This window comes from Vombatus ursinus, unplaced genomic scaffold, assembly GCF_900497805.2.
Source record: "Vombatus ursinus unplaced genomic scaffold, bare-nosed wombat genome assembly UNPS02014826.1, whole genome shotgun sequence".
In the NCBI taxonomy this organism is placed as follows: domain Eukaryota; kingdom Metazoa; phylum Chordata; class Mammalia; order Diprotodontia; family Vombatidae; genus Vombatus; species Vombatus ursinus.
Genome location: NW_020954604.1, coordinates 9,356,068 through 9,383,720, shown reverse-complemented (window position 1 = coordinate 9,383,720; position 27,653 = coordinate 9,356,068). Strand labels below are relative to the sequence as shown.

Sequence of the window (27,653 nt, the reverse complement as noted above, 5' to 3'; positions counted from 1 at the left end):
CTTAACATGTTTACATCTTTACAGAGTGGTCTGGCAGCTAGTAAAGGTTTTGGCTTGTAGTTATTATAGGTTAGGACACAAAGGCATGACTTGAAAGATAAAACATTTTTGCAAAATTTCTGATGTGGTATGTGGCAGATTGAAAGAAAATACTGAGATACTAAATACTGTCACATTCCAGGATTCTTAATTTCTTTTTGTTTTAGGTGAGAGGATTTTGATGGAATTGTTCATTTCAATGAACAATTGAATATTGTTCAAGCAATATTAATATGGTGGTATGCATCACATAAATATATCTCTTCTAAAGGGTCTTCATATCGCCTAAAATGTCTATTTGAAACGTGCTTATTTAAGCTTTTTGTTAAATAGGAAGCACAGAACTTAATGGCTCTCACCAATGTGGACACCCCACTGAAAGGTGGTCTTAATACCCCATTGCACGAGAGTGACTTTTCTGGTGTGACTCCTCAACGACAGATCATCCAGACGCCAAACACAGTCTTGTCTACCCCATTCAGGTACAGTAAGCACATCATAGGGTCAGTTTGTAATAAAAAAAAACAAAACAAAACCCAAAACTCTGAATCCTCAGTATTAGGCAATTTGTTTGTTTTATTGAGATGGACACAGAATAAAGACAACGCAATTTAGCTTTCATCTTCCCTATTTCTGTACCCACCTGAATGCATAAATAACCCACCAGAATTTAGTTTTAGAGTGTTTTATCTTATTCTTGTAGCCGCTTTCTTTTTCTAAAGTGGAAGAGTTGTTTGGTGAATTACCAGAAGAAGCTTATACATCTCTGGTGCATTACAGTGGATAAACTGCTTCCCTTGCAACAGCTGGGAGGTGGGTAGCACAAGCATCATTGCTTCCATTCTACAGATTGGGAATTCTGAAGCTCAGAGGGGTAAGTGACCTGTCCAGGATCATCCAGGGATTATTATTAGAGGAGGCAGCACTTTTCTGAGAGCATGGGTTGTTACCATCTTTTAAGGGAGAAAAAATTCATTGAAAGATTGTAGAGCTAAGTGTGTGTTGTTTTAAAAGGAATTTGAATTTGTGGTTCATTAGAATCGTTTTTGAGATTTAGTTTGACCAATTTAGGTCTATACTATTGGCTACTTGACAAGGAATATGTTTCCATTTATTGCAACTTAGTAAGATGATAATTTTGCAAACACACAGACAGTTGCATCCTTACCAGGGTTAAGGATCAGACCTATGATCTCATTAATCAGGGAGCTCCTAGATGAGGAAACTTCTTCCAGCAATTAAAACCAGCATCTTTTCTGCAATATGTAGTCTTAGATTGCTGCTTAGAGCACTGAGAGTTTAAGTGACTTGGCCTGGTCATGCAGTCCATAGGTGGCAGAAGTGATACTTGAACTCAGTTCTTTTGTAATGGCTCCAAGGCCAGCTCTCTATCAGCTATTCTCTGTTGCCTCTTAGATAACTGGCGTCGACCTTTTGTGAAAGGTTTTGTAAGAGTTGTTACTTTCCCTTTTCATATGTGGATCTTTTGTCTTCCCAACTAAAGATTGTAAGGCAGTGAATAATATTCTTCAGTGAATAATTTCCTCATTTTCAGAGAATGTAAGGTTTGCTGCCAGAGATTTATAACATGTTACATTTTTTGGGTGCCAGTATAAATCTTCCTTTCTTTTTGTTTTAAGAACTTTCCTTAAATTGTTAATCAAAATTTAAAGATGCAGACAGCAATTTTAATTATATAACCTAGCCTTTATTCCTTTTATTTTCTTGTAGGTCTGGTTTCACACTGAGAAGGGAAACTTGAATTTTGTACATACTGATTTTTCTGTCTTCTCTTCTTTTTCCTACAAAATAATATATGGGAAAGAAGTTTGAAAGCACTACCAACGTGAGGTTGTGGCATAACTTGTGTTTTTTAATTTTGCCAGGACTCCTTCTCATGGAGCTGAAGGGTTGACTCCTCGAGGTGGAATGACTCCTAAACCAGTTGTTGGCACTACCCCAGGCAGAACCCCTTTAAGGGACAAACTAAACATAAATCCTGAAGAGGGATTGGCAGATTACAATGACCCCTCGTATGTGAAGCAGATGGTAAGAAACAAACATAGTTTCCATTTTCATCTTTTTTATTTTCATCTTCTTTTGTCTTTCATCTTCTTTCATCATTTAGTGCTTATGAGTAGTGAGTTTTGGATAAACTTGTAAAATGGGACTTCTTTCTCTTTCTCAAATCTTGTTAAATATATTTCAAAATCTACACTTAGAAAACAGAGAGGAAAAATGTTTTGAAGGAATTGGAATAGGAGCATCCTCATCTTTTTTTTTTTTTTTAAATATTCAGTAGTACAACAAATGCTTATGGATAATGGTATGTCCTCTTCTTGGATTGGATCTCACTTTATCTTTTGTCCATTATATTCTTGACTGCTCTGTTTTCTTTAAACTTGTTCGAAAGTCTTCTTGTTTGTTATATTGCATAGTTGTCTTTTTTCTCGGTTTCTGCATTTAATAATTTTAAGAAGAGGCCCAATCTGACATAATTTTAGTTCAAATGATGGGTTTTATTGTCTTAATATTTACTGATGAGATCTGTGATATCTTTTTGTGACATGATGTGCAGAAATTTTAAAAGCTAGAGGCTCTGTTTCTGGGATGCAAAATAACACACATACAAAGTCTTCTTTTGTGCCCCTTGTTCCATTATTACCAACTTACCTTGCCATGCCTTATCCTTGGATCACTCTCACCATCTTCTTCCTTCACTCCTCCACATGTGTTGCTGAATAAAGCTGGAGAAAATCATGAAACCATGCTGACAGTGTCCACTACAGTTTATGTTACATGACTTCAACTGGGCATTCACTGTGGCTAGGTAATCTTTTTATACCTCCCTAATTAACTTACTATCCATTCATTACAGAAGCTCTTTCAAACCTTTTCATCCCTTGTCAGATCTCTCCATGGTTCCCCTCCTCCTTCCCTCTCAGCTGAGAGCCTTATCTTATATTTTATTTGAGGCCATCTGCCAAGAGCTCCCTCTTCTCCCTTTGTCTCATTTCACATCATTCCGATGTCTTCTGTCACTGACTTCTCATTCACCCCTATGTCACATGAAGAAGTGGCCCTTCTCCTTGCCAAGACAAACTCCTTTACATGCACCAATGATTCCATTCCATTCCATCCCATCTTCTCCAGCAGATCGCCTCCTCCATCATCCCCTCTCTCTCACTTACCTTCAATCTCTCCCTGTCTATTGGCTGCTCCCCTGCTGCCTACCGACATGCCCGTGTCTCTCTTATGCTCAAAAATCCCTCACTTGATCCATCCATCCCCACTAACTATTATCCATATTTCCCCTACCTTTTGTGGTTAGATTTCTTGGGAAACCCTTCTTCACTTCTCTTCTTCTCACTCTCTTCTTAATGATCTATAGTTTGGATTCTGATCTCGTCGTTTAACTGAAACTATTTCCCAGTTGACCCAGACAGAGCTGAGCGTGGCAGAGCAGTGACTCGGGGTCTGGGCTGTTGTCCCATATCTCTTCTGCTATCCATAGGTTTATGGATAACCTATTTGAGAAGACCATCTACAATAAGTGCTTCCATTTCCTCTCCTCTCACTGTCTTTTTAACTCTACAATCTGGCTTCTGTTCTCATCATTCAACTGAAACTGTTTTCTTTGTCCATAGTTTCTAATGATCTTTTAATTGTCAGATATAATTGTCTCTGTAGCCTTTCACATTGTTGGTCACTCATTTCTTGATACTCTCTTTTCTCTAGATTTTTAGGACACCACTCTCTCCTGCTTCTTTTCCTACTATCTGATCATTCCTTCTTGGTCTTCTTTGCTGGATCTTCAGCCAGGTCAGAACTGCTAACTGTGGGCGTTCCACAGGCTGCTGCCCTGGACCCTTTTCGCCCTCTTTTTATTTCACTTGGAGCTTTTATCAACTCCTGTGGATCCAATGATCGTTTCTATGTTGTTGATTCTCAACTCCACTTATCCAGTCCTAACTTCTCTGCTGACTTCCAGTCTCACATCTTTTACTGCATATTGGACACCTTGAACTGAATGTCCTGTAGACAAGTTAAACTCATAATGTCCAAAACTGAACTCCCCTTTTCTTCCAAAGCCTCCCCTCTTCCCAAATTGCTGATTACTGTTGGAGGTACCACTATGCTCCCAGTTGCCCAGGCTTACAGCCTAAGCATCATCCTTGATTCTCTTTCACCTCTCATTCAATCTGTGCCTAAGGCCTGTCAACTTTTACCTTTGAAACACCTCTCAAATATGCCCCCTTCTCTTTTCTCACACTGCCACTATTGTGGTACAGGCCCTCATTACCTCACACTGGGACTGTTGCAGTAGCTTGCTAGTGGATCTGCCTGCCGCATCTCTCCTCTCCCTTGTCCATCCACTCAGATGTCACAGTGATCTTCCTAAAGTTCAGATTTGACCATGTCATGTAATAAATTCCCAGAATCAAATATAAAATCCTCTGTTTGGCATTCAGAGCCCTTCGTAACCTGGTGTGCCTCCCAACCCCCCACCTTCCTTATACTTTACTTCCTCCCCATTCATCCTCTAACCCCATGCAGTAATCCCATGACACTAAAATCTTACCTTCTACAGGAAGCCTTTCCTGATCCCCCTTAATTCATTCTATCAATTATTTCCAACTTATCCTGTATATAGCATTTTTTTGTATGTAGTTGTTTGCATGTTGTCTCCCTTGTTAGATTGTAAATTACTTGAGGGCAGGGACTGTCTTTTGCCTCTCTTTGTATCCTCAGTGCTTGGTGTGTAATAGGTGATTAATAAATGTTTATTGAGTCTTACACATACACAGTTTCCATCTCTGTCTTCCAGGTTCACTTGATTATTTCTTTAGTTGGGTCCCCTTTGCAGTCTGTTATAGCTTACTTGTACTTGCATATCAGGTAATTACTTCTGATTCGACAGAATGAATTTAGAAATGTAGTAATATTGGTGTACTTTAGGAGACCATTTGTTAATTTACCCATAATCTTGATTGCATTGATTTATCAATGTAGTTTTCCTTTTGTGTCTCTGCTTTGTCTTAAGTGCTATGAGACTTTTAAAAATTATAATCTTACCATGCCTTAGCTGTACTCTTGTTGAATTCTTTTCATCTAAGAAACATGAAGTAGTTTCCTTTTTTTTTAAAATTTATTTTTTATTTATTTATTTTTTTAGGCATTTGGGGTTAAGTGAGTTGCCCAGGGTCACACAGCCAGTAAGTGTTAAATGTTTGGTGCGGGATTTGAACTCAGGTCCTCCTGACTTCAAAGCCGGTGCTCTATCTACTACACCATCTAGCTGCCCCCCTTTTTTAATATAATTCATTAGTTTTGTACTGTGAATAACCCAGTAATACCAGATTTTCAATGGAAATTCAGATGTGTTTCACATTTGCCTGTAGCCATTCATAGCATGGTAGTACTGTAAGAGGGTATTGTTCCATGGTATTCTTTGCACTCTATGCCAGGGCTTCTTAAACTTTTTTCACTAGCGACCCCTTCAACGCTTCTTAAACTGTGGGTCACAAACCAGTATGGTGCTGCTGTGCTGCATCTGAACTGTGATTGTCCTCCAAGGTTGTCCTGGACTCTAGCCTTTCCTATCTCTTTCCCTCTCTCCTCTCTCTCCACAGTTTTTACTTGGTGACCTCATCAGCTCCTATGGCTTCCATTATCATCTCTTTATAGATGACATCCAGGATGTTCTAACTAAGGACATCCTTAAGAGGTTGGAAATCCCTGTTCATCAAGTAAACATTGAGTTAGTAATTCTGTTTGGAGAAACTCACACTGAATCTGATTATTTACTAATGCATGTGTGACTTCAAAAGCTTCATTTATTTTCAACAGGAGAGAGAATCTCGTGAGCATCTCCGTTTAGGGTTGATGGGCCTTCCTGCTCCTAAGAATGACTTTGAGATTGTTCTACCAGAAAATGCTGAGAAGGAGCTAGAAGACCGTGAGATTGATGAAACTTATGTAGAAGATGCTGCTGATGTAGATGCTCGAAAGCAGGTAACATTTTTGTAAGAAAATAAAGTTTGTGGCCTACATTCCCCAGGTTAGGAAGTCCCTTGACTCTCATGTTGGATAAATGGGATTTAGCTTTTTCCTCAGGGAGTTTGAATGGGATTGAAAATAATAGATAATCATATCTTTAATCTTTTATTATCTCTATTTTATGAAATTTTGGATAGTTTAGTTTTATGGTGAATGTCCCTGTCTACTTTGATGTATATTCTCTCATTTTAGAAACTGTAATGAATCTTTATGAGTGGTATTTTGCTCACATTTTATCTGTTAAGCAATGGCTTGATTCATATGACTTTGTTGTCTCAAGAATTTTTTTAAGGTGAAAGAGAAGAGGACAGTGGAAATTATTAAGTCTCTTTCCTGAAAGATTAGAATTTTGTTATTGTTGTTGTTGAAGAAAGGAAAGAATGTTTAATGGATGGGAGACTCAGTATGGTTTGGGAAATGTTCTCAGCAATGGAAGCACATCCTTAGTCTCAGAAATGTGGAAAATATATGGAAATGTAGTTTGCTATCTATGGCTTTATTGTCTCAAGAGAAAATGGTAGAAATTTCCTTACTTCAAACCTAGAATGCTTTCTATAGCTTTAGAGATTGGAAGCTAAGTAAGTATATCTCTTAACAGGTGATTCTTTTCAATTTACATTTATTAGGAAATGTCAGATTATGGTGTATTTGAATTAATGGGTATTTTTAAATGTTCTAGGCTATCCGAGATGCAGAACGTGTAAAGGAATTGAAACGAATGCACAAAGCTGTTCAGAAGGATCTGCCAAGACCTTCAGAGGTAAAAATTTGAAAATATCTCAATCTTTCTCTTTTCTTAACTTAAATTGTTTCTTTTCAGGGTACCACCATCTTTTGAGTCATTCTGGTTCTCAACCTTGGAGTCGTCTTTGATTCTTTTTCCCTCCCTCACATCTCCTGGCTAGTGAGTCTCCAAGTTGTAATTCTATTTCTCCATCATATCTTACGTCTGTCCCCTTCCCTCCTCTCGAACTGGAACCACCTTAGATCAAGCCTTCATCACCTCTCCTGAACTATTGTGGGAGCCTCCTAATTAGTCTCCCTGAATCCATTCTCTCTCCTTTCTAGTCCTTCCTCTCCACAACTACCGAATACATATTCTTTAAGCCCAGGCTACTCCAGTGGTTCCCCCTTGTCTCTGGGATCGAATACAGACTCTCCTTCACAGTCTGACTCCAGCCTGCCTCTCCAGGCTTGTTGCACAGTGCTTTCGTTATGTGTCAGCCAGACTGGCTCAGGTGCTGTTCCTTGTGCTCAGCCTTCCAACTCTCATCTCTTTGCCTTTGCACAGATTGACCCCCTCACCCGTGCTTTGTAGCATTCCTGCTTCTTTCAAAGCTCATTTCTGGTGTTGCCTTTCATAGGATCGCTGCAACTGCTACTTTCTGTCTCCCCTTGGAAATTACTTGATATTTAGTTTGAATATATTTTATCATAAGTTTTCTTTATGAGTATTATTTTCTCCCAAGGGAATATAAGCTCTGGAAATTACTTGGTATTTATTTTATATCTATTTTGTGTTAAACGTTCCATATACATGTTGTTTTCTCCTAAGAGACTATAAGCTCCTTGAGGGAAGGAAAATATTTCACTTTATGTCTTTGTAATCCCAGTGCTTACTCAGTGTTTGGTGGATAGGAAGTCCTTAATGCTTGTTGAATGAATTAATAAGTCTTTTAATGTAACTATCCACCCTTTTCATATGATTGATACTTTTACTTGGTCCATTTAATTTTATCTGCTTTCATATACATTATTGCATTTTTGTATTATAGGTTTAAGAAATTTTGACAGTACTTATCAACTTAGTCTATTAATATATTTCTTATACAAGTAAAGAAATGCTTGATTTACACTAGAGCAATAGCAGTATTAATATTCCTTTATAAACTTGCATTGTCCTTGGTATTTGACTTTGTTTAGTCAATTCCTTTATTTTTAAAATTTTAGGTAAATGAAACTATCCTAAGACCCTTAAATGTAGAACCACCACTAACAGACCTACAGAAAAGTGAAGAACTAATTAAAAAAGAGATGATCACAATGCTTCATTATGATCTTCTGCATCATCCTTATGGAGAACAAGCTGGAAATAAAAAAGGGAAAACTCTAGGATTTGGAAGTAATAGTACTGAGCATATAACTTACCTGGAACACAACCCCTATGAGAAATTCTCCAAAGATGAACTGAAGAAGGTATGGTTTAACTGGAATATTTTTATATCAGGGATATAAATTGCATCCTGTGTCTTACGGATGAATTTTGATCATTTTCGCACACTGACCAACAACTGAAAAATTCATTCAGAACCCATGTGTTCTTTTAAGCATAAAGAGAAAGTTGTTTTATGATGTAGACTGCTTGTTATTATCACATTTAGGAGCCTTTTTTGGTTCATTTGTTATTGTCTTACCCCTTGTTAGAATAAAGGAAGACTACAAAATTGGGCCTGTGAGTTTCTTAAAACTTTTTTTAAACTAGGTGCTCTTGGCCAAGAAGATGAGAAAACTTATGTTCTCACAAAATATAAGAAAATTTACTGTCCTTGAGAGTAGCAGTTTTACCAAATAAAATAATGACTTTGTTGGCATGAATTTCAAATTCTGGGCCTTGTTAGTGGGGTGGGTGATAAAAGATCACCATGATGATATAGTTGTGTTCTTAATCACGGCTGCCATTGGTTACTAGGCTTTAATGGTGCAGCTACTTTGCTTTCAATAAAATGTTACAAATTCAGAGTGATGGAGAAGGTAAGCACATAGAGATACTCTTTTGCACGTTCGTCACTAATTCAGAGGTTTTGTAATTTTCTTACTTAATTTCTTCTCTCCACTTTGAAGAGAAAATTTAAAAAATTAACCACACTCTTCCTTGTATAAAGCTTTTCTATTCCTTCCTTTCCCTTTCTTACCCCCTTCCCCCAATCATGGTTTTTTCCTTAGTTGTTTTTCCTGATTTGACATAATAGCCATTGTTAGAAGTTGCAACTTCTCAGAGTGCCCAAGAAGATCTAGTCAGTTTCACGTTGGAGAAGGAGATACTAGCTGGAAAACATTTTCCCTAATGTTTGTTGTTTAATGGTAGTTTACTGATTAGTAGAGGTAGTTGCCTTTGGGAATGCTCCCCAGCTCTGTGGTGAAGCGGTGGACTATTTAGTTGATACTGCATTTACACCTGAACCTTTTTTCCCTGGTCCCAAAGTATTTAAGCTTTAGGTACTGTTTGCAACTTTGAAAGAAATTCTAAATTTTAAGCACTTCCTTTCACTCACCCTGCAGATAATCTTTCTTTTCTTCTCTCTTCAGTTGGAAATATCCTGTCACAGATTTATAATTACTTAAAATGGAAAGGTTTAAGTTGCATTCTAAGCATAGATTTGGACCAAAGAAGGGAGAAATTTTATGAGAAATAGATTCCAGTTAATTTTGCTCTGAATCATTGTTTTGTAATAAATGGGTATGAGACTTGGATCAGGAATCCAGTATTTATTTAATTACCCCCTTTTAGAATAAAGATCATAAAGGGGGAAGATGGGAAAGTGAGGAGAAGAAATGAATTATGTAGACTAATACAATTTTGGCTAATAGTGTTGACTAGTAGAGGTTCTTGGGGGGAAGGGTTATATTTTACATACATTTTCAATAGTGTAATTTAGTTGTAATACAGTGAACATAGAATATTAAAATTGGAAGGGATCTTTGGGACTGTCTAGTCCAACCTACCAATTTTCGAGGTAAGGAAACTGAAGTTTAGAAAGGTTGTGACTTTCTTAAGGTCACGAAACTTATTGGTGGTACAGTAGGAATGAGAACTTGCTACTATTCTGAATTGACTCATTCTAATTACTTGGAATCCTTTGTGGTTTTTTTTTTGTTGTTGCCATTACCACTTCACTAGAGTTTCTGAAACCATTTGTTTTCAAATTAGATGAAATAATTTCTCTTTGCTTACATTTCTTTAGTAAACTTATTCTTTATTGATTACGTAGTGGTCAATTTGAGCCTCTGCTCTAGTTATCAGAAAAGCTTAATTATGAGTTTTTACCACATATGATATTGAATACAATTGTAATATGAGGTTATGGAATCTTAGGCACCTCGTAGGATACCTCGTGCATCCTGAACCAGGAATCCTCATGACAACATCAGTCATTAAGCTTGTTCACTCTTGTTCAGTTTCCTGTTGGTCAAAGTGTATTTTCCTCCCACCCGTACCTCTCCATTTTGTCCACAGGGATTTCATGAGACTTTCCAGTGTCTGTAGCAATTCCATTATTCACTAGTATAGTAACACTGAAAAACAAAGGAAAAAACACTTCTCTTGGCCACTTTGATCTCTGCCATTTCTGAACTCCTTTTTTATTTACGTCATACAACTTAGCCCTTGGATATAAACTGCATTGTTTCTTTATCTAATTTAGTTAAATTCAGCAAATATTTATTTAGCATCTGCTATGTATAAGCCATTATACTAGGTGGAGTGGGGAATAGTGATGAATTAGATAGTTTGTGCAGTTGTGAAGATGTAAGATGTAATTAGGTGAAAAAGACGTATCATAGATTAAGAGCTCAAGGGGGCCTCAGAGGTCGTTTAGTCTAACCTTCCCCCAACATATCTCCATACCTTTATTTTACAGATGAGGAAACTGGGTCTCAGGGGAAACTGGGATTTGTCCAAAGTCATGTAATAGGTGTGATCAGGGGTGTGATTTGTATTCAGCTCCTCTGACTCCAGAGCTGGGGCTCTTTCCACCGTACCATGAGCACAGATAACTGCAGCGCAAAATGTGAGAAAGTTTTATTCATAAGAGGGTTGTATAAAGTGCAGAGTAATTCAAAGAAGAGAATAATGACTGATCTGGAGGATCAGGGGAGCCTTTTGGCAGAGATAGGGGTTGAGCAGGGCTTTAAGAGAATGGGCAAGGATTCAGTGGTGAGAGCTGGGGAAGGAAACGGTGTGAGTAGGATCAAGTCTGGGTAAATAGCGGGTAGTAGTGAGGTGGGAGTTGGCGGGGGGAGAAGACACTGGACCTGGAGTTGGAAAACGTGAGTGTGAGTCCTGGCTCCGCTCCTCATTATTTGTGTGATCTTGGGCAAGCCATGTCACTCTTGACTTTAGCTTCCTCTTAAATAAAATGAGAGTTTGGGATTAGATGCTCTCTAAAGGTCTTTCTAGCTTAACCTCTTAAGACTCCTTATCACATCATTATAAAACAGTTAAACCTGAAAGAACCTTTTAAAAGTGAAATAATTTTTTCTTTTTGTGTCTTTTTTTTGACAGTTAAATTTTTTTTTTCCATGGTGAAAAAATTGGCTCCTCTGTCTCATTGAAAAAAGAAAAAACAGAACCAAACCCTTGTAACAGATATGCATAGTCAAGCAAAACAGCTTCCCTTACCCTATGTCCATCACCTCTCTCTCTCAGGAGGGTGAGTGGCATGTTTCAGCATCAGTTCTCTGAAGTCATGGCTAGTCATTGTGTTGATCAGAGTTCCTAAGTCTTTCAAAGTTGTTTATTTTTAGAGTGCTGATGTGATTGCATAAATTATCTTTGTTCTTCTCAATTCACTCAGTATCAGTTCGCAAAGTCTTCCCAGATTTCACCAAAACCATCCCTTTCGTCATTTTTTAGGGCATAGTAATATTCTATTTCATTCATATACCATACTTTGTGCAGTCAGTCCTCCCCCAACTCATGAATACTGCCCCCTAGTTTCTAGTTTTCTGCTACTACAAAAATGGCTGCTGTGAATATTTTTGAATATATTGGTTCTTCTTTCATTAATTTTTTTTGGTTTTGGCCTAGTGGTGATATTTCTGGATTAAAGGGAATTCACTATTGAGTAACATTTTGGGCATAATTCCAAATTGTTTTCAGAATGGACTGGATTAATTCACAGTCTTACCAACTGTGCATTAATGTGCTTGCTTTCCCACAGCACTTCCAACATTTGTCATTTTCCATTTTTGTTAACTTGGCCAGTTTGATGGGTATGAAGTGGAACCTCAAAGTTGCTTATTTGCGTTTTTCTAATTATTAGTCATTTGAAGCATTTTTTATATGGCTGTTGATAGCTTAGATTCTTCCTTTGAAAACTGTCTCTTCTTATCCTTGAACCATTTATCAGTTGGGGAATGATTCTTATTCTTAAATTTAAATCAGTTCCTTATGTATCTGGGAAATGGCCTTTCTCAGAGGTTCTTGCTGCAAAGATTTCCCCCTACTTAGCTGTTTAATCTTATTTTTAGCTGCATGTATTTTTAAACCTGGAAGCCTTTAAGATCATTGAATCCAGGTCTCTTCCCTTACTTTCCAAATGAGGAAAATTGACCAAGCCCAGAGAGTCTCACCATATAAAATGTGGTGGCAAAATTTTCAGCTAGTGTAATCAGGAGAATGAGAAAATGTAGGCTTTTAGAAAAATTAAATAGGCCATGTTTTATAATAATGACATATTCTGAATATGTTCTGTTATTTTGCTTTAAATATGAATTTTATATGATGGTCACTGCCTTGATCCAAAATCTTTTTGGCTTGTAGTTATTTTCCTACATTACCAGCAATATTTAAAGCCTATTACAATATTCAGAGGATAGTTGCCAGTTTATTATCAGCAATATGTCATGCTGGCAAAAGGCCACGAGGCAAAGGTAGACTTTAACATATCAGTCTGGACTGCTTTTTTGACAGTGCACCGTGATGAAGTTGGGCAGATTTCCCCAGTCTTTCTGAACAGTTGATAAGAGAGCCTGAGCTTACTAAAATTTGTCCTATGTCCCTGACTCCATGCTCTGATAGGCTAGAGGGTATTCCTAAAGAAGGGAATCTGCTTCAGTAACAAAAACCCTACCATTTGGCTCTGATTCACGGTATTTGTTAGAGTCTGTGAGGCATAAATGAAGGGAAAGGGTTTGGGAGATAGGAGAAGGAAAGGGAACATGGATAGTATTTGCCATTTGACTAAGCTTTTTTGATCACTGATCTATATGACCTCATAGACCTCTTAGTTCATTTTGTCTAGCTATATAGTTTCTTCTACCAAGTTTTGCCTTACCTTAGAAACCTAATCCTTATTAAAGTTTTCATTATAAACTTGGTGATGGCAGGTATTCACGGCATTCTTACTTATTTAAATTATTACCATAAACAGGCTCAAGACCTTCTGACACAGGAGATGGAAGTAGTAAAGCAAGGAATGAGCCACGGCGAGCTGTCAAATGAAGCTTATAACCAGGTGTGGGAAGAATGTTATAGTCAAGTTTTATATCTACCTGGGCAGAGCCGATACACAAGAGCCAACTTGGCTAGCAAAAAGGACAGAATTGAATCACTTGAAAAGAGACTTGAGGTTGGTATCATTTTTCTCTTCTTACTTAAATGTGACTTCTTTATGATACTGATTCCCTAGTAAGCCAAATCTTACTGTTACTGAAAGAGTCAGAATAAGAGAACATTAGTTATGCCTTAAATTTAGAATAGGTTATTGTGCCCATACACTAATAGTTGCCAAAGAGAAATAAGCAGAATAGTTTCCTAATCCTCCTTGGGCTTATTTAGTAATTAAACACAGAAATTGATGGGACCTCAGGGTATTACTATTACCCAGGTCCATTATAAGTCTGTAGCATTTAGGTTTGAGAAGAATTAACTCTGGACAGTCTCTGGGCCAACATAAAGCCCTCCTCTAGGATCAAGGATCATGCATTTCCTCTTACAGGAAATGTCTGTGCTTAGGGGCTTGCTTCCCAGTGCCAACAGAGCAAAATTGAAAAACTGCTGCCTTTGCTTGCTAGTAGTATACACAAACTCTAGGGTATAGTGGTAGGGCAGAGACGCTTTACCTGGGTTATGGCTTAATGATTTTACATGTCTGTGAAATAAGTTGGAATGTATCAACTGGAATTTCACAGCATGTGGTTTCTTTATATAAGCTGAATGTTTTGAATTCCGGAAGCTGTGTAGGCTTTTTGCCAGTGGTGTGCCAACTGTGGGACAGCAGACTGGCTGCTTGTGAGGTTCGTGATGGTGGGCTTTCCTGAGACCTCAGAGTCAGAGACTGCTCACAGGAAAGGATAAGTGTTCCATAATTAGAATGCCAAGATTTACTTCTTTGGGCTGAGATGATTATTATTTTTTCCACTGGGCGAGTTTAACAATTTTATTTCTTGGGAGTAAAATCACACCAATATATGTTTAATTTGAAAACTGTCCTGAGTCTTAAATGATCTGTTTTCCATAAAAGCATGTATATTGACTCCTGTTTGGTGTTGCCTGTTCAACCACCAAACTTAAAAATTAGAGAGCTCTGCTCCAACAGGGTGGGTATGGGGGTGGGGTAGGTATGAGTTTGGTTTCCTCATGTAGGAATCCTCTTCAGAGCAAACTTCTGAGGTCTTCATTGCTTATGTTTAACAGAATCCTTAAGCTGTACTTAATATCTTCCAGTAGGGTGTACTGTTGCTCTGTGTTTGTTTCCATTTTCTAGTGAGAGGGATAGGAAAATGTTGGTTGATCTGTGAACTGTATTTTCTATTGTGTGTACTTCATTTTTAAAAAAAATAAGTTGTTATGGATAGCTTTTGTTTTTTACATCATCATAGTTACCCCCAGTATTCCTCCCTGGTCTTGTTCCCCTCCCCAAAAGCCATCCCATATAACAAATAGTATCTTTTTAAAGAAGAAAAAAAATCACAACTGATCAATACATTGAAAAAGTCTGAAAATATGTGTGATGTTTAATACCTGTGGACCTTCCACCTCCACAGAGGGGTGGATTGGGGGTAACCCCTCATATCTCTTCATTTGTATCCTACTTAATCTTTATAATTTTGCTACATTTACTTTTGATTTTTAGTGTGTAGTAGTTCTTTCCGTTTACATTGCTGTAGTCACTGTGTATATTGTTTTCTTGTCTCTACTTCACTTTGCATCAGTTCATATAGATCTTTCCATGCTTTTCTGTATTCATTACATCCATAATTTCTTATAGCACTGTAATGTTTCATAATATTCATATGCCACAATTTGTTTATCCATTCCCCAATTGATGAGCATCAACATAATTTCCAATTCTTTGCTGCTACAAAAAGTGCTGCAATAAAAATTTCGGTATATATGGGGACTTTCTTTTTATCAATGGCATCCTTGAGGTATAAGCACAGTAATGGATTCTCTGGTTCATAGGGTCTGGACATTTTAGTCACTTTATATGTATAATTCCAAATTGCTTTCCGAAATGATTGTAGCATTTCACAGCTTACCAATAATGTGTTAGTGTGCCTGTCATTCCACAACCTCTTCAACATTAACTATTACTATTTTTTGGTCATTTTTGCCAGTTTTCATGGTGTGAGGTAAAACCTCAGGGTTTATTTGCATTTCTCTTATAGTGGTTTAGAACATTCTTTCATGTGCTTGTGAATATTTTGCAATTCTTTTGAGTACTGTTTATCCATATCCTTTGACTACTTTGAAGAATAGCTATTAGTCTTACATATACTTATTGATTATTTACATATACCAAACCAAACCAAACCCTTATCAGAGAAGTTCGATACAAAGTTTTCCCCTTCTTATCTAGGATGCATTGATGTTGTCTGTGCAGAAGTTTTCAGCTTCATATAACCAAAGTTATCCTTTTTATTTTTTGTAATTGCCGCTATCTCTTGGTTGGTTAAGACACATCTCCACCCTATAGCTAGGAGAGATATATTATCTTTTTCACTTTTGATTTTTTTGTAGTGTGATCTCTAATAGGAAGTTCACTTATCCATTTAGAATGTATTGTGAAATATTGTGTAAATGTGGGGCTAAGCCTAATTTCACCTAGTCTATTTTCCAGTTTTCCCAGCAGTTTTTATCAAAATAAGGAGATTCTTAGGTAATTTTTGTTTTCTGCTTTATCAAATACTGAGTTATTGAGTTCCACTGTTTCTTCCTTATCTAGTCTGTTCCATTATCCTTCTCTCCATTCTTTAACCAACAACACATGGTTTTGATCTCTGCTGCTTTATAATATGGTTTGAGGTCTGGAAATACTATTCCCCCTTCATCCCTATTTCTTTTCAATCATTTCCCTGCATATTCTAGATCTTTTGTTTTTCCAAATGAATTTTGTTATTTTATCAAGTTCTATAAAATATCCCCTTGGTAATTAGACTGGTATAGCATTAAAAGTATAATTTAATTTTGATACTATTGTCTTTTTATATATTGGTACAGCCTAGTCATGAACACTCAATATTCCTCCAACTATTTAAGTTCTTTATTTCTTTAAAGAGCACTCTGTAATTGAATCTATACAAGTCAGCCTTTTATGGTCTATGGTAGGTTGGTCTGCAGATATTTTATGCATTTTGTAGTTATTTGGAATTAGATTTCATTTTCAATTTTTGTTTTTTGTTGTCATTATATAGAAATGCTGTTGACTTTTGAGGATTTATTTTGTTGCCTGCCACTTTGCTGAAGCTGTTGTCTTAATTAGTATCTTTGCTGATTACCTAGATTTCCACATATACCATCGTATAATCAGCAGATGGGGATAGTTTTATGTCCTCTTATTTTTATGCCTTTTATTTCTTCTTGCCTAGCTGTTGCTAGCATTTCTAGAATTTTGGCAAATAATAGGCAGAATGCACATCTTTGTCTCATTCACATAGTTATTGGAAAAGTTTCTGGTGTGTTCCTGTGGACTTCATTTTGCTGTTAATTTGGGTGCATTAAGGTAGTTTATGTTGAGTTTTAGGGGTGCTGGCACCCCAAAATCACAACATGTGAGTCCTGCCCAAATAAATTTGACCCAAGCATTTTTCCAAAGACAAGGTTTATTAGAACATCGATCGGGGCTGGGTGAGATTTAAAGAATCTGCCATTACTGGCCAGACTCTTAAGGAATCTGAACATTTCTGAGCTATTGGCTAGATTATAGGAATCTGATCATTGGCTAGACTTTAAGAATCTCAGCACCTTAATGGAGACAAGATGGACCTTATATACAGAAAGACTGTGGGAAGGATTGAGGTGACTAGAGGAGGAGTCAGGGAGAAGGAGTATCTTGATGGGAGTGACTGGGATGTAGAATGGGGTCTAGGTAGGATCAAGGGTGGGAAGTGGAGGAGAGGGAGTGCCATCTGGAGATAATAAGACAGTGGAGGGCTAGGCTAGGTTAAGGGTAAGGGAGCCTTGGGAGATTGGGTGTAGTCTGTAGTGAAAGGCCAGTTGATAGGGTTATAGCCTCAGGCAAACACTAGAGATTTCCTTGATCAAGTAAGAGAATTCAAGGACAGTCCAAGGATTTTCTGGGCCAGCAGACTAATGGGATCCAATTTCTTTTTGAGGTGAGGGGCTGTACCCCATCAGTTTACATGTAAGCTTGGCAGTGGGTACAATCATTTAGCTACTGTGTAACTTTTTTAACAGACCCTGATGCCTCTCTGTGTCTTAATTGCTGTGGTTTTATGAATTGTAAAATACGAATTGTAAAAGTAATTTTGTGATGCACGAGCAGATAGCTGAGTATTTTTTGTCTTATTTGTTAAGACACTAACTTCAAGTGTTGATGAGTCGTGAAATTTTAAATATAAGCAATTTTACTTCCATATGACTGCGATCTTGAAAGGAAGATACAGAGAATTGCCAAGGTTGATATGATGGCTGTTTGTGGGTAATCCTAAAAGGTAGATATTTCCAGGAGCTAAAATTTTCCATTGCTTTACTATTAATAGTAATTTTGGAAGAATATTCTGTATAAAACATTCCCAGGAAAAGACCTTTTCTTAATTTTTGAATAATTTCTATTTTCCCTACCAGATATCTTTAAAATTAAATTCTTTGATCTAATAAAACAATTTACTTTTAAATCTTATTTTGATATTCAGTATTGACATTGATTTCTAAATGTATACTTGCTCCATTCTTCCTGATAAACCAATTATCTCTTCTTGCCATGGTTAAAAAAAAGTTTTTTTGTAAGGGAAAAAATGCAGTTCAACAAAAACAACCGAGCACAGCAGTATGTGCAATCACTGTTTGTGTTATTTGACTGCCTTTTAGGGCTGTTTTTATTCATTTACTTTGTTGTAGGCATTGTATATATTGTTATTTTAGCTCTTTTCTTTATGCTGCATTTCTTCATTTAGGTTTTCCCTTGTTTCTCTGGAATATTCACATTCATTGTCTTTTACAGTATAGTAGTACAATTTTGTTATGCTGCTATGAGCCTTTGTTGCTTTCATTATGGGATCTCATCACTATGGTAAGCTCTTTGGGTCCGAGGATATGAATTACCTAGCAGCTTTTGTTAAATAATTCCAAATTGTCTTCCAGGACAATTGAATCAATTCTTAGGTCCTTCCGCAGTGAGTGTTGCCTTTTTTTCTGTAGTCCTACCTATACAAATTTTTTCTAGCTTTGATAATTTGATAAGTGTCAGGTGATAACTTAAGAGTTGTCAAATTGCATTTCTCTAATTATTAGTGATTTTGTACAGTTTTACACATGGTAGTGCATAGTTTATATTTTGTTTTTTTGAAAACTGCTTATTTGTCACTTTCCACTTTTATATTTTATCCATTGTTATAAAAATAAATGGCTCTTTTGCCATTTTCTGTTGGGGAATCTTATAGGTTGTTAATTTCCTGTAGACTTTGGATGTTATGTTTTTATCTGAGATGTTTAATGCCTATATAAACACATTTTTAAAGGTTTTCTGCCAAATGGCATTTACCTTAGTAAATGCTTCAGTTATCTGGAAAATATTTTCACATTGAACACCTCAGTTATAATGGATAAAATGTTACCTTATTTGAAAGGGAATTGGAATTGGAATTGGATCAGTTTCAGTCAGAAGCAAGTTCACTTTAAGTGAAAGTGCGACTCTAAGTGTCATTGAACATAATCATTTTCAGTGAAATAATTTCTAATGTATGCTAAATTGAGATTAATAGTCAGAATTTAGTTCTAGCCCTTAAATTTAATAGGACTTGAAAGAGTATCTAAATTGCTGTTTGAGGAAGTTTGGCTGAAAAGTAAATTTTGTCATGTTAATTATAAAAATGGAAAGTCATTCCTTAGAGGTGGGAAATAGGTCCAGAAGTGATCCCTCTCCCAGAATTTTACTGGCAAGATCAATTTATAGAAGACATGTTATGTAGCATTGAGTTCTTAGAAAAAGAGTTTGACCTTAAGACCTCAGATAATGCAGGGAGCAATCCATTGTGATGTCTTTGAATTGTATGGGCACTTCTTGCTTTATGCAATTTCTCTAGCAAAATTAGCTGCACAAAGAATACAAAGAATCCTGTTTCTCTTCTGGCTTCCATTATAAAGTCAGAAACGTTCTCTGAGAAAAAAGTTCTACTAACAGTTGAAAATTAGGGAAAGTGTTTTAGATGGTTGTTAGCATCATGGTATGCTGGGTGGGGCCATTCTTGCAAGGACCACTTGCCACTTGTGTAATCTCTTAAGACTTGGTACACTGATATACTAAGTATATCAGTATACTAAGATATACTGAAGTACAGCACTGATACAGTAAATGTCTTAATGTAGTTTGTGTCATGTAACATATTTAGCAAAGATGAGTTTCTTGAATTTTTTCTCTGTATTGCTTTTCATTATGACATGATCTTCCATATAGTGGGTTGGGTATTACATAGAAAATACAAATACCCCATGGTTCTCTAGAATTTTTTATTTTAATAAAATTGGACGAATAGGAAGATAATGAAAAAACTTTTGAAATTGCCTCTTAAAGACAATTTGCTCTTCCTTCCTTGTATTTGACCATTTTAGTTGTCTACTCTTTATTTTTTCCTTCCTTTTAAAATTTATCTTCTAAAAATTATTTTTGTAGTTTCTTGGAACCCATAGCCCAGTGTTTTCAGCCAAAGATTTTTACAAAGCTCAAGCTAAATTAGGTGTAATTTTTGGCATTAAATGGATGCTAGTAGTTTAGAAATTATTATAATCATTGGTAATTTGGGGATTGTTAAATGACTCAACAGTATGAGGTGAGTTAACTCTTATAGGTAGAAGTTACCAGAATATAAAAAGCTGCCCTAAGTACTCATGAACAGTTATTGAGCATGAGGGTTATCCTTAACATTATTTAGTAAGCCCCAAGTTTTCCTCTTGTGTGAATGGGTCAGTGTGATATTTCCTGCGCTCAGTGCTCATGGAAACTGCTGTGCCAAGAGGTCCCAACAACCTCCTTCCTATGGATCCCATTCCTGACAGGTTGGAAGAGTAAGTAGGAGGACGTGTATAAAGGACCCCCTACTGAGGTCCAGTAATGTGGGCATGCATATACACTCTCCTTCCCTTCCTCCTTCTTCCTTTCTTCCTCCCATCTCCTTCCCTTCCACCTCTCCCCCTCCCTCTCAATGCAGAAATAATGATAAACTTGCAAGCACATCATCATTGAATTTGGCATTTAATGAATCTGCATGTTAAGTGTGTAAGGTGATGATGGCTCTGAATAGGATGGAATTGTACAGTTCATGAGAATTGATTTACTATGAAACATCATAATACAATCAATCCAGAAGTTACATATTTGATTTTAGAATGTTTATTTGTATTATGAATATAAGTAAAGTAACATATAAATATTTTGGAAGTAATATGTAAGCATTTCAAATATGCTTATGATTCACAGTGCAGGTTTACTTGCAGATTAAGGAAACTCCATGGGGCACCCAATTTGAGGTGTAGATCATTGGTGTCAAATTCAAATAGAAACAGATCCCTGCAGCTGCATGTTGACTTAGAAGAATACAAATTGGCATCATGTTGTATCCTATTTTTATTTATCTTGTTAAACATTTCCCAGTTTTTTTTTTAAGGCAGTTGGGATTAAGTGACTTGCCTAGGGTCACACAGCTAATAAGTGTTGTGTGTCTGAGGCTGGATTTGAACCCAGGTCCTCCTGAATCCAGGGCCGGTGCTCTATCCACTGCGGAACCTAGCTGCCCCATATGACTTATTCAAAGTCTTTTTTTTGTGTGTGAGGAAATCAGGGTTAAGTGACTTGCCCAAGGTCACACAGCTAGTGAGTGTTATGTGTCTGAGGCCGGATTTGAACTCAGGTCCTCCTGACTCCAAGACCAAGAGCTGTATCCACTGTGCCACCTAGCTTCCCTTCCCCCCCTGCCTCCCCCCCTCCCCGTTTTAATCTGATTCTTGCACTGAAGAGTTTTGCAGCCAAATGGTAAGTTTGACATGTCCAGTGTAGCCTCATAACTGGACATAAAGAATGAGTACTTCATCAGAAATCATGCTTCTGAGTTAGAGGAACTATTAATGAAATGGGACTCTGTTGTGACTTTAGAATCTCTTTAGACAGGTGAGGAAAAGAAGACTGTATGCTCAGACTCTTTTCTTCCTCTAACCCCCTCTAATTTAAAAAAGAAATTGTGTGTGCACATTAATGTTATTATTGTTATTATTATTATGGTAGGTGAGTTAAAGGTTTTGTTTTTGGAGGTTGAGACTTTGACTTGGGAAAATTGGTGATTGCCTCTTAGTGGCAGAATAAAAACCATGCAGTGCCAACAGCAGGCTTCTACTTTTTCTGCTGACTGACAAGGCGTGCTGATAGCAGATGGGAGTCGGGGAGACTTCCAAAAGCAGGCACAAGATCCCCTGAAGCACAGCAGCTTGAGCCTGTCGGATTGGAGTGCAGATAGTCCCAGGTGGTACAGCACAGTCTAACAGTTGGTCTTCATAGTGATTACCCCTTAGTCGCTGAAGAATAATGAAATTCTCTTTTTACAAAGGCATACCTACACCAAATATTTGTTGGTTGTGGGAGAACAGGTTGGGGCACATCAATGTAGATTATAAGATACATTTAGAGCCCAGATGCACCTTAGAGACCATCTAGTGCAACCACCTTGTTTTACAAATGAAGATACATAGGAAGCAGCTAATTATCATAGGAAAGACTGCATGTAGGGCACTTTGCTGAATACCACAGGGAGGCTTTTCTGATTTCTTCTTGCTGGTGGTAGGTAGCATTTTCTCTGGTTCTGAGCACCCAGTCAATCTATCTATTATCGTTATTTTTAAAAATCCCCTCTGGAATGTTTCTTGCTCATCAGAACTTATTCTTGCTTAGAACTGGGGTTTGTTTCCTGGTGTTTTTGTTTTATTTTTATTTTTGCCAAGTGTAGAGCATTAGGAATTTATTCTATACAACTTCCCCCGAGCTGTACGACATTCAAGGTCTAGCCAGCAGGCCCGTTGTGGTGAGGTTTGGTGATAATATAGTGAATATTTTTGCAAAATGACATTAGTTAAGGATATAGGGGAGTGCTGTTTGGATTATATGGGTAGCTAGGTGGCCCACTGGATAGAGTACTAGGCCAGGAGTCAGGAAGACCTGAGTTCAAATCACGCCTCAGACACTAACTAGTTGTGTGACCCTGGGCAAGTCACTTCACCCTGTTTGCCTCAGTTTCCTCATCTGTAAAATGAGCTGGAGAAGGAGGTGGCAAACCACCTCCAGTATCTTTGCCAAGAAAACCTCAGATGGGGTCTTAAAGAATCAGACATGACTGAAATGACTGAGCAACCAAAAAATAACATTTTCAGACTCAGACCTGAAACAGTTGAAATAAAATAAAAATGTTTTGGTTTGTAAAAGGTCAACTTCCTCAGCTATTTGGAAAACTTAGCTATCTAAGATGACCAGATTTTTTAAGTTTCTGGTTATTTAAAGTCTACTTGTATGTTCATTATCTGAAATAAGTTCTCTTTTAACTCGAAGAATTTTGCATTTGCCTTATGTTATAACTTCAGAAGCAATTAAGTAATTAGAAGCAATTTTTTTTAGCCTACTACAGAAGTAAAGTATAAATATGCAATATGTAAAACACATTTTAAATTTTGGTTTACCCATTGAAACCAAATGATGATGATCCATATGTTTTTAAATGGATACATCTTTCTTTCAGTGCAATACACAGTTCACAAAACTGCTAAAGTGAGAGAGTTGTTGACGGGGACTATAGAAAGCATTTGGATGGTATTAGTTGTTTAGAAAATTTGTTGTAACTTAACTGTGGGCCATCCTGAATAGTTTCAGAATACAGAGCCCTTTTGTCATGGTATTCACTTTAAAAAAAAAGAGTTTACCTGTTTTGCAGGTGGAATAATTGAGGCACATTATGAATATCTGATGCAGGTCTTGCTAAGCAACCCATTCCCACTCCCCTTTCCAGTCATCAGTTTTCATATACATATATCATTCTGCAAACTTACCTGTAATAACCTCTCCCTGATCTGCCTGTAAGTTACGTAACATTGTCTGTTCTGGGATGGAAAATGGGTAGAGGGTGAAAGAAATCAGAAAAAAAAAACAATTGAATATGAGTTTTTATAGTTTCTTATCCAAAATAATAGTTCTCTCATTGAGTTACATTTGGACCCTTTAAGTGGCATCAAAAATAGAATAGCTTATGTGTTCTCCGCTGTTTTAGGCTAGCTGCCAAATTGATATTCATAAAGGCAAGGTCTGACTGTACCGCTCTCTTGCTCAAGAAGTTTCAACAGATCACCACTGCCTCCAAAATAAAATGCAAACTCCTATTTGTGTGTGTATGTGTTGCCCCTGTTTATAGAACACACACATACATACATTTATTTGTGTACATGTGTTACTGAGTGTTAGCAAATGATGAATTCTGTAAATGTAGCATGGGTGAAAGTCAGAACATGTTTTGCTTTAACAATTTAGGCATCGATAGCTATGCCTCAAAGGCCAAGACTTTCACTTACTACTGCTGTTTCTAGGAGTGGCTTTTGTTTGGCTGGGATAGGCTCTCAAAATTATCCATTAAATAACTTCAAAATGCTTAAAGTTTTAAAGGTATAGGCAGTCCTAAATGTCTAAGTATTTTTTCATCTGTTTACTATCCTTTATTTATAAAATTCATCGTTTGCTAATATATTTAGTAATTTTTTTTGGCAGACATGATCTTTTTCTTAAAAACCTTTATCTTTTGAAGCTTAAAATATTTTACCTAAATAGATTAAGTGATAATGTAGAGGAAAATCTAGCCCACTTTACAAATTTAGCTCTTAGGTAGTAACACAGCACTCCCTTGTCCTTAGCAAACCAAGCACTAGTTTTAGTAGATGTTTGTACTTTTGCTTGATTAAGCACTTGATTACTCAAAAGAAAATACACCCTACTGGTGTCTAACTGTTCTAAAATGGAGGTGGCAATGGTTGTAATTGAGCACCACTGAGTTGTCTTGGCAGCTATACTGACGCATTTATTCCTGGCTCTCCAACTTCTAATATACCTTTAGTATTGAAAAGCCAGATTCTGGGGAGGTGAACTTTTACCCTTTATTTAATTTGGCTTCTGTTGTGCTATGCTCTCTGAGAAAACACTCCTTGACATTTTCCATGAAAATAGCCTAAAACAACAAGCAAATCCATATATGTCCACTAAAACAGATACATCAACATGTTAAATGCTACACCTTTTTAAGTCATAGGATATCTAAGAATAAGGAATTTTTTTAAAAGCATAATTCAGTTTTGTTGTCATCATATTGCAGTGGTTTGGGGATCAGGGTGGCCTGAATTGGACTTACTGATCATAATTTTCTGGTTTTGACTTCTAGTATTACAAAAATAAGCAGATTCCCTTTGCTGCCTTATTTCATGTTGTACTAAAGGAAAAGAGTAAGAAGAAAGCCTCTTCTGTGGGCTCAAATATTGAAAAGAATTTTTCCAGGGGCATTTCATGGTGTTGAACATAGGTCAGTCAAATTGTACAGTCAACACCTGCAATCTCTTGATGTCAGTCAAAACCCTGAAAGGAAACATTTTGGTTCTACCCCTTTAGTGACTCTAGCCAAATTAATATTTCTTGAGTAGCTTCCTAATTGGTCTTCCTGCATCTAGCTGTGCTCTCTTTCCACTCCATCTTCCACAGCTGCCAAATTGAGGTCTGACTGTGCTGTTCTCTTGCTCAGGAAGCTTCAGTGTCTCACTGTTGCTGCTGGAATAAAATACAAACTTCACTGACAGTTTGGTTCTAGAAATGAAATCCACCCTCAGATATGCCATTAATGATGATCTTCAAAATCGTATACTGTAGGCTCTGAAAGTAATTCCAGAAAAAAGAGTTTCAAAATGTTTTGAATTATGATAGTTTTATTGGAATAAGTAAATGGAACTTTGAAGTGGACAACATTTATCTGGGTGTGTAAAAATTTTGGTGTGCCAGAAATTGTTTTCATTATTTTTATATTCACATCTTGATTATTTGATCATCACAGTAAGCCTATGATGTAAGAAAGGCAGATTTTTTTGGTGAAAAAAATTCACTTTAAAATAATTTCAGTGAGCAGTGTGTCTCTGTCTTTTACCATTTTCTCCCAAGTCAAGGAATAACAAATTTCGTAATGTTAACAATTGACAGGTGGTTTTCAGCTTAGCTGTTGTTTGTGAGGTTGTTGATGATATTTTTAATACCCATACCTGTTGGTTACTCTTATCAGCAGCGAAGACAGTTATCCTAGAACCCTTGAAACCTGGTTATGAAGTAAGAACGTCTTGAATAAATCCGTAGTTCAGAGTACTCATTAGAGATGGGTGTCTTGAGTAGATAACTGTCAGCCACATAGGTTTTAGAATATCAGCAGAACGGTCTTTTTAGAATGGGATTGTTACCCATCTGTCCAAGAGAATTTTCATGAATGCTGAATCTCCTAAAACTCTTTGCATTATCCATGTCATGGTAAATGGTAAGGTCATAACAAGGTTATTTAAAACTTATGTATAAACTTCCATGGGTGATATGAAATCTAGGATGGACCGAAGACTGAGTGATCTCAAGAATCTTCCTACTCTGTCATTTTCAGATGTTGATGTGATGGTCTCTTTTCAGATAAATAGGGGTCACATGACCACAGAAGCTAAGAGAGCCGCAAAAATGGAAAAGAAGATGAAAATTTTGCTTGGTGGCTACCAGTCTCGAGCTATGGGACTAATGAAACAGTTGAATGATTTATGGGACCAAATCGAGCAAGCTCACCTGGAGCTTCGTACTTTTGAGGAGCTAAAGAAACATGAGGATTCAGCAATTCCAAGGAGGCTGGAGGTAATAATGTTCTGCCCATCGGCCATTTCGTTATTATTACTTTAATATTAAAGAGTGATGAAGCAAATTAAACTTGTGTTATGGCTATCTACATTTGAGTAAATGAATTTCAGCCCATAAAATTTCCTTAATAGCCAGGCATTCTGAGGCTCTGTCAGCGTTCCTTGCCTGTTTATTTCTGGTCACTTTTCCTTTTATGTGGTTGTGGTTAAAGTGTCTTCTGTTCTGATTCTGCTTATTTGGCTTTGTACTATTTCTTAGATGTCTTCCCAAATTTCTCTATATCATTCACATCTCTTATGGTATTCTGTTATATTAACGTACCACAATTTATCTGGCCATTCTCTTACTGGACATTGGGTTATTTCCAGTTTTGGCAGTCATAAATAATACTGCTATAAAAATCTTTGAGAAATTAACATTTTCTCCTCCTCCATCTTTCTTGTCTTCCCCTTTTTCCCTTTCTTTTTCTCCCTTCTTACATTTTGTGGGTAAGAGATAGTGCCTTAAAGACATTTGAAGAAACAAGAACTTAAATAAATGACTGAAGTTGAAGTTCAGAGGAGGATGAATTTCTTTGATTATTAGTGAGGCTGAGCATTTTAACAAGTGATTATTAATTTGGGTTTCTTCCTTTGTAAATTGTTCAACTGTATTAACTATGATTTTATATTGGGTGGTACTTTTTAATATTTCACAGGATAGTTTAAATCTTAAACAATAATTTCATGTTTTTGTTTTCCCAAGTGTCTAAAAGAAGATGTCCAGCGACAGCAAGAAAGAGAAAAGGAACTTCAGCAAAGATATGCAGATTTGCTCCTGGAGAAAGAGACTTTAAAGTCAAAATACTGAAACATGGTTAGCATTTTGTTATAGAAACAGTTAGATGCTGGTTTCCATCCTCTGGAAGAGTGAAGCTGATGTTTTATGTTCATCAAACCATTTGCTTGTTATCTATGACTTTTCATTTGTTGTTTGTTTTGAATGGATTCCATCATCTAGATTCTCTATGTATAAACTCTGGCTCCACAAGAATTTTTAGAAGTTAATTTATTAAGAGAATCATCATTCTTTTAGTAATGTCATCTTTGCTAATTTTTTTTAGTTTTGACCTTTAAAAATCATATTTTTTAGTTTTAAAGTGTTCTCAAATGTGTTGCCTGTGAGTAAATTCTTGAATAAAAATTAACTGTAAAATTTTTGAGAATTATTATGGCTTCAGTATTGGCAGATATTCATTAATTTTTAAAAATCATGTTTATTAAACACTCTTTGCCATTCTACTTGCTTGGGGTTGATGTGAGGGGAGGCTACAGAGAAAAGGGTAATGGATGGGAGAGAGGAGTTGTGGAAGTAGATCAATAAGACTTGGATATTGGGTGGTTGTGAGAGAGAGGGAGGTCGAGGGGGATTCCAAAGTTACAAACCTGGGAC

General features: G+C 36.8%; 1 protein-coding gene across 1 annotated transcript in view; it reads left to right on the top strand.

The window, feature by feature from the left end:
* The window catches only part of CDC5L (cell division cycle 5 like), a 51,767-nt gene extending 24,395 nt beyond the window's left edge, over nt 1-27,372 (top strand). The window contains exons 9-16 of the mRNA XM_027838447.1: nt 373-521; nt 1,926-2,088; nt 5,890-6,054; nt 6,779-6,859; nt 8,050-8,295; nt 13,251-13,448; nt 26,007-26,219; nt 26,967-27,372. Coding sequence (XP_027694248.1) covers nt 373-521; nt 1,926-2,088; nt 5,890-6,054; nt 6,779-6,859; nt 8,050-8,295; nt 13,251-13,448; nt 26,007-26,219; nt 26,967-27,071 — 1,320 coding nt within the window. The 3' untranslated portion in view covers nt 27,072-27,372. The remainder of the gene's footprint in view (nt 1-372; nt 522-1,925; nt 2,089-5,889; nt 6,055-6,778; nt 6,860-8,049; nt 8,296-13,250; nt 13,449-26,006; nt 26,220-26,966) is intronic.
* Nucleotides 27,373-27,653: the final 281 nt, after the last annotated feature.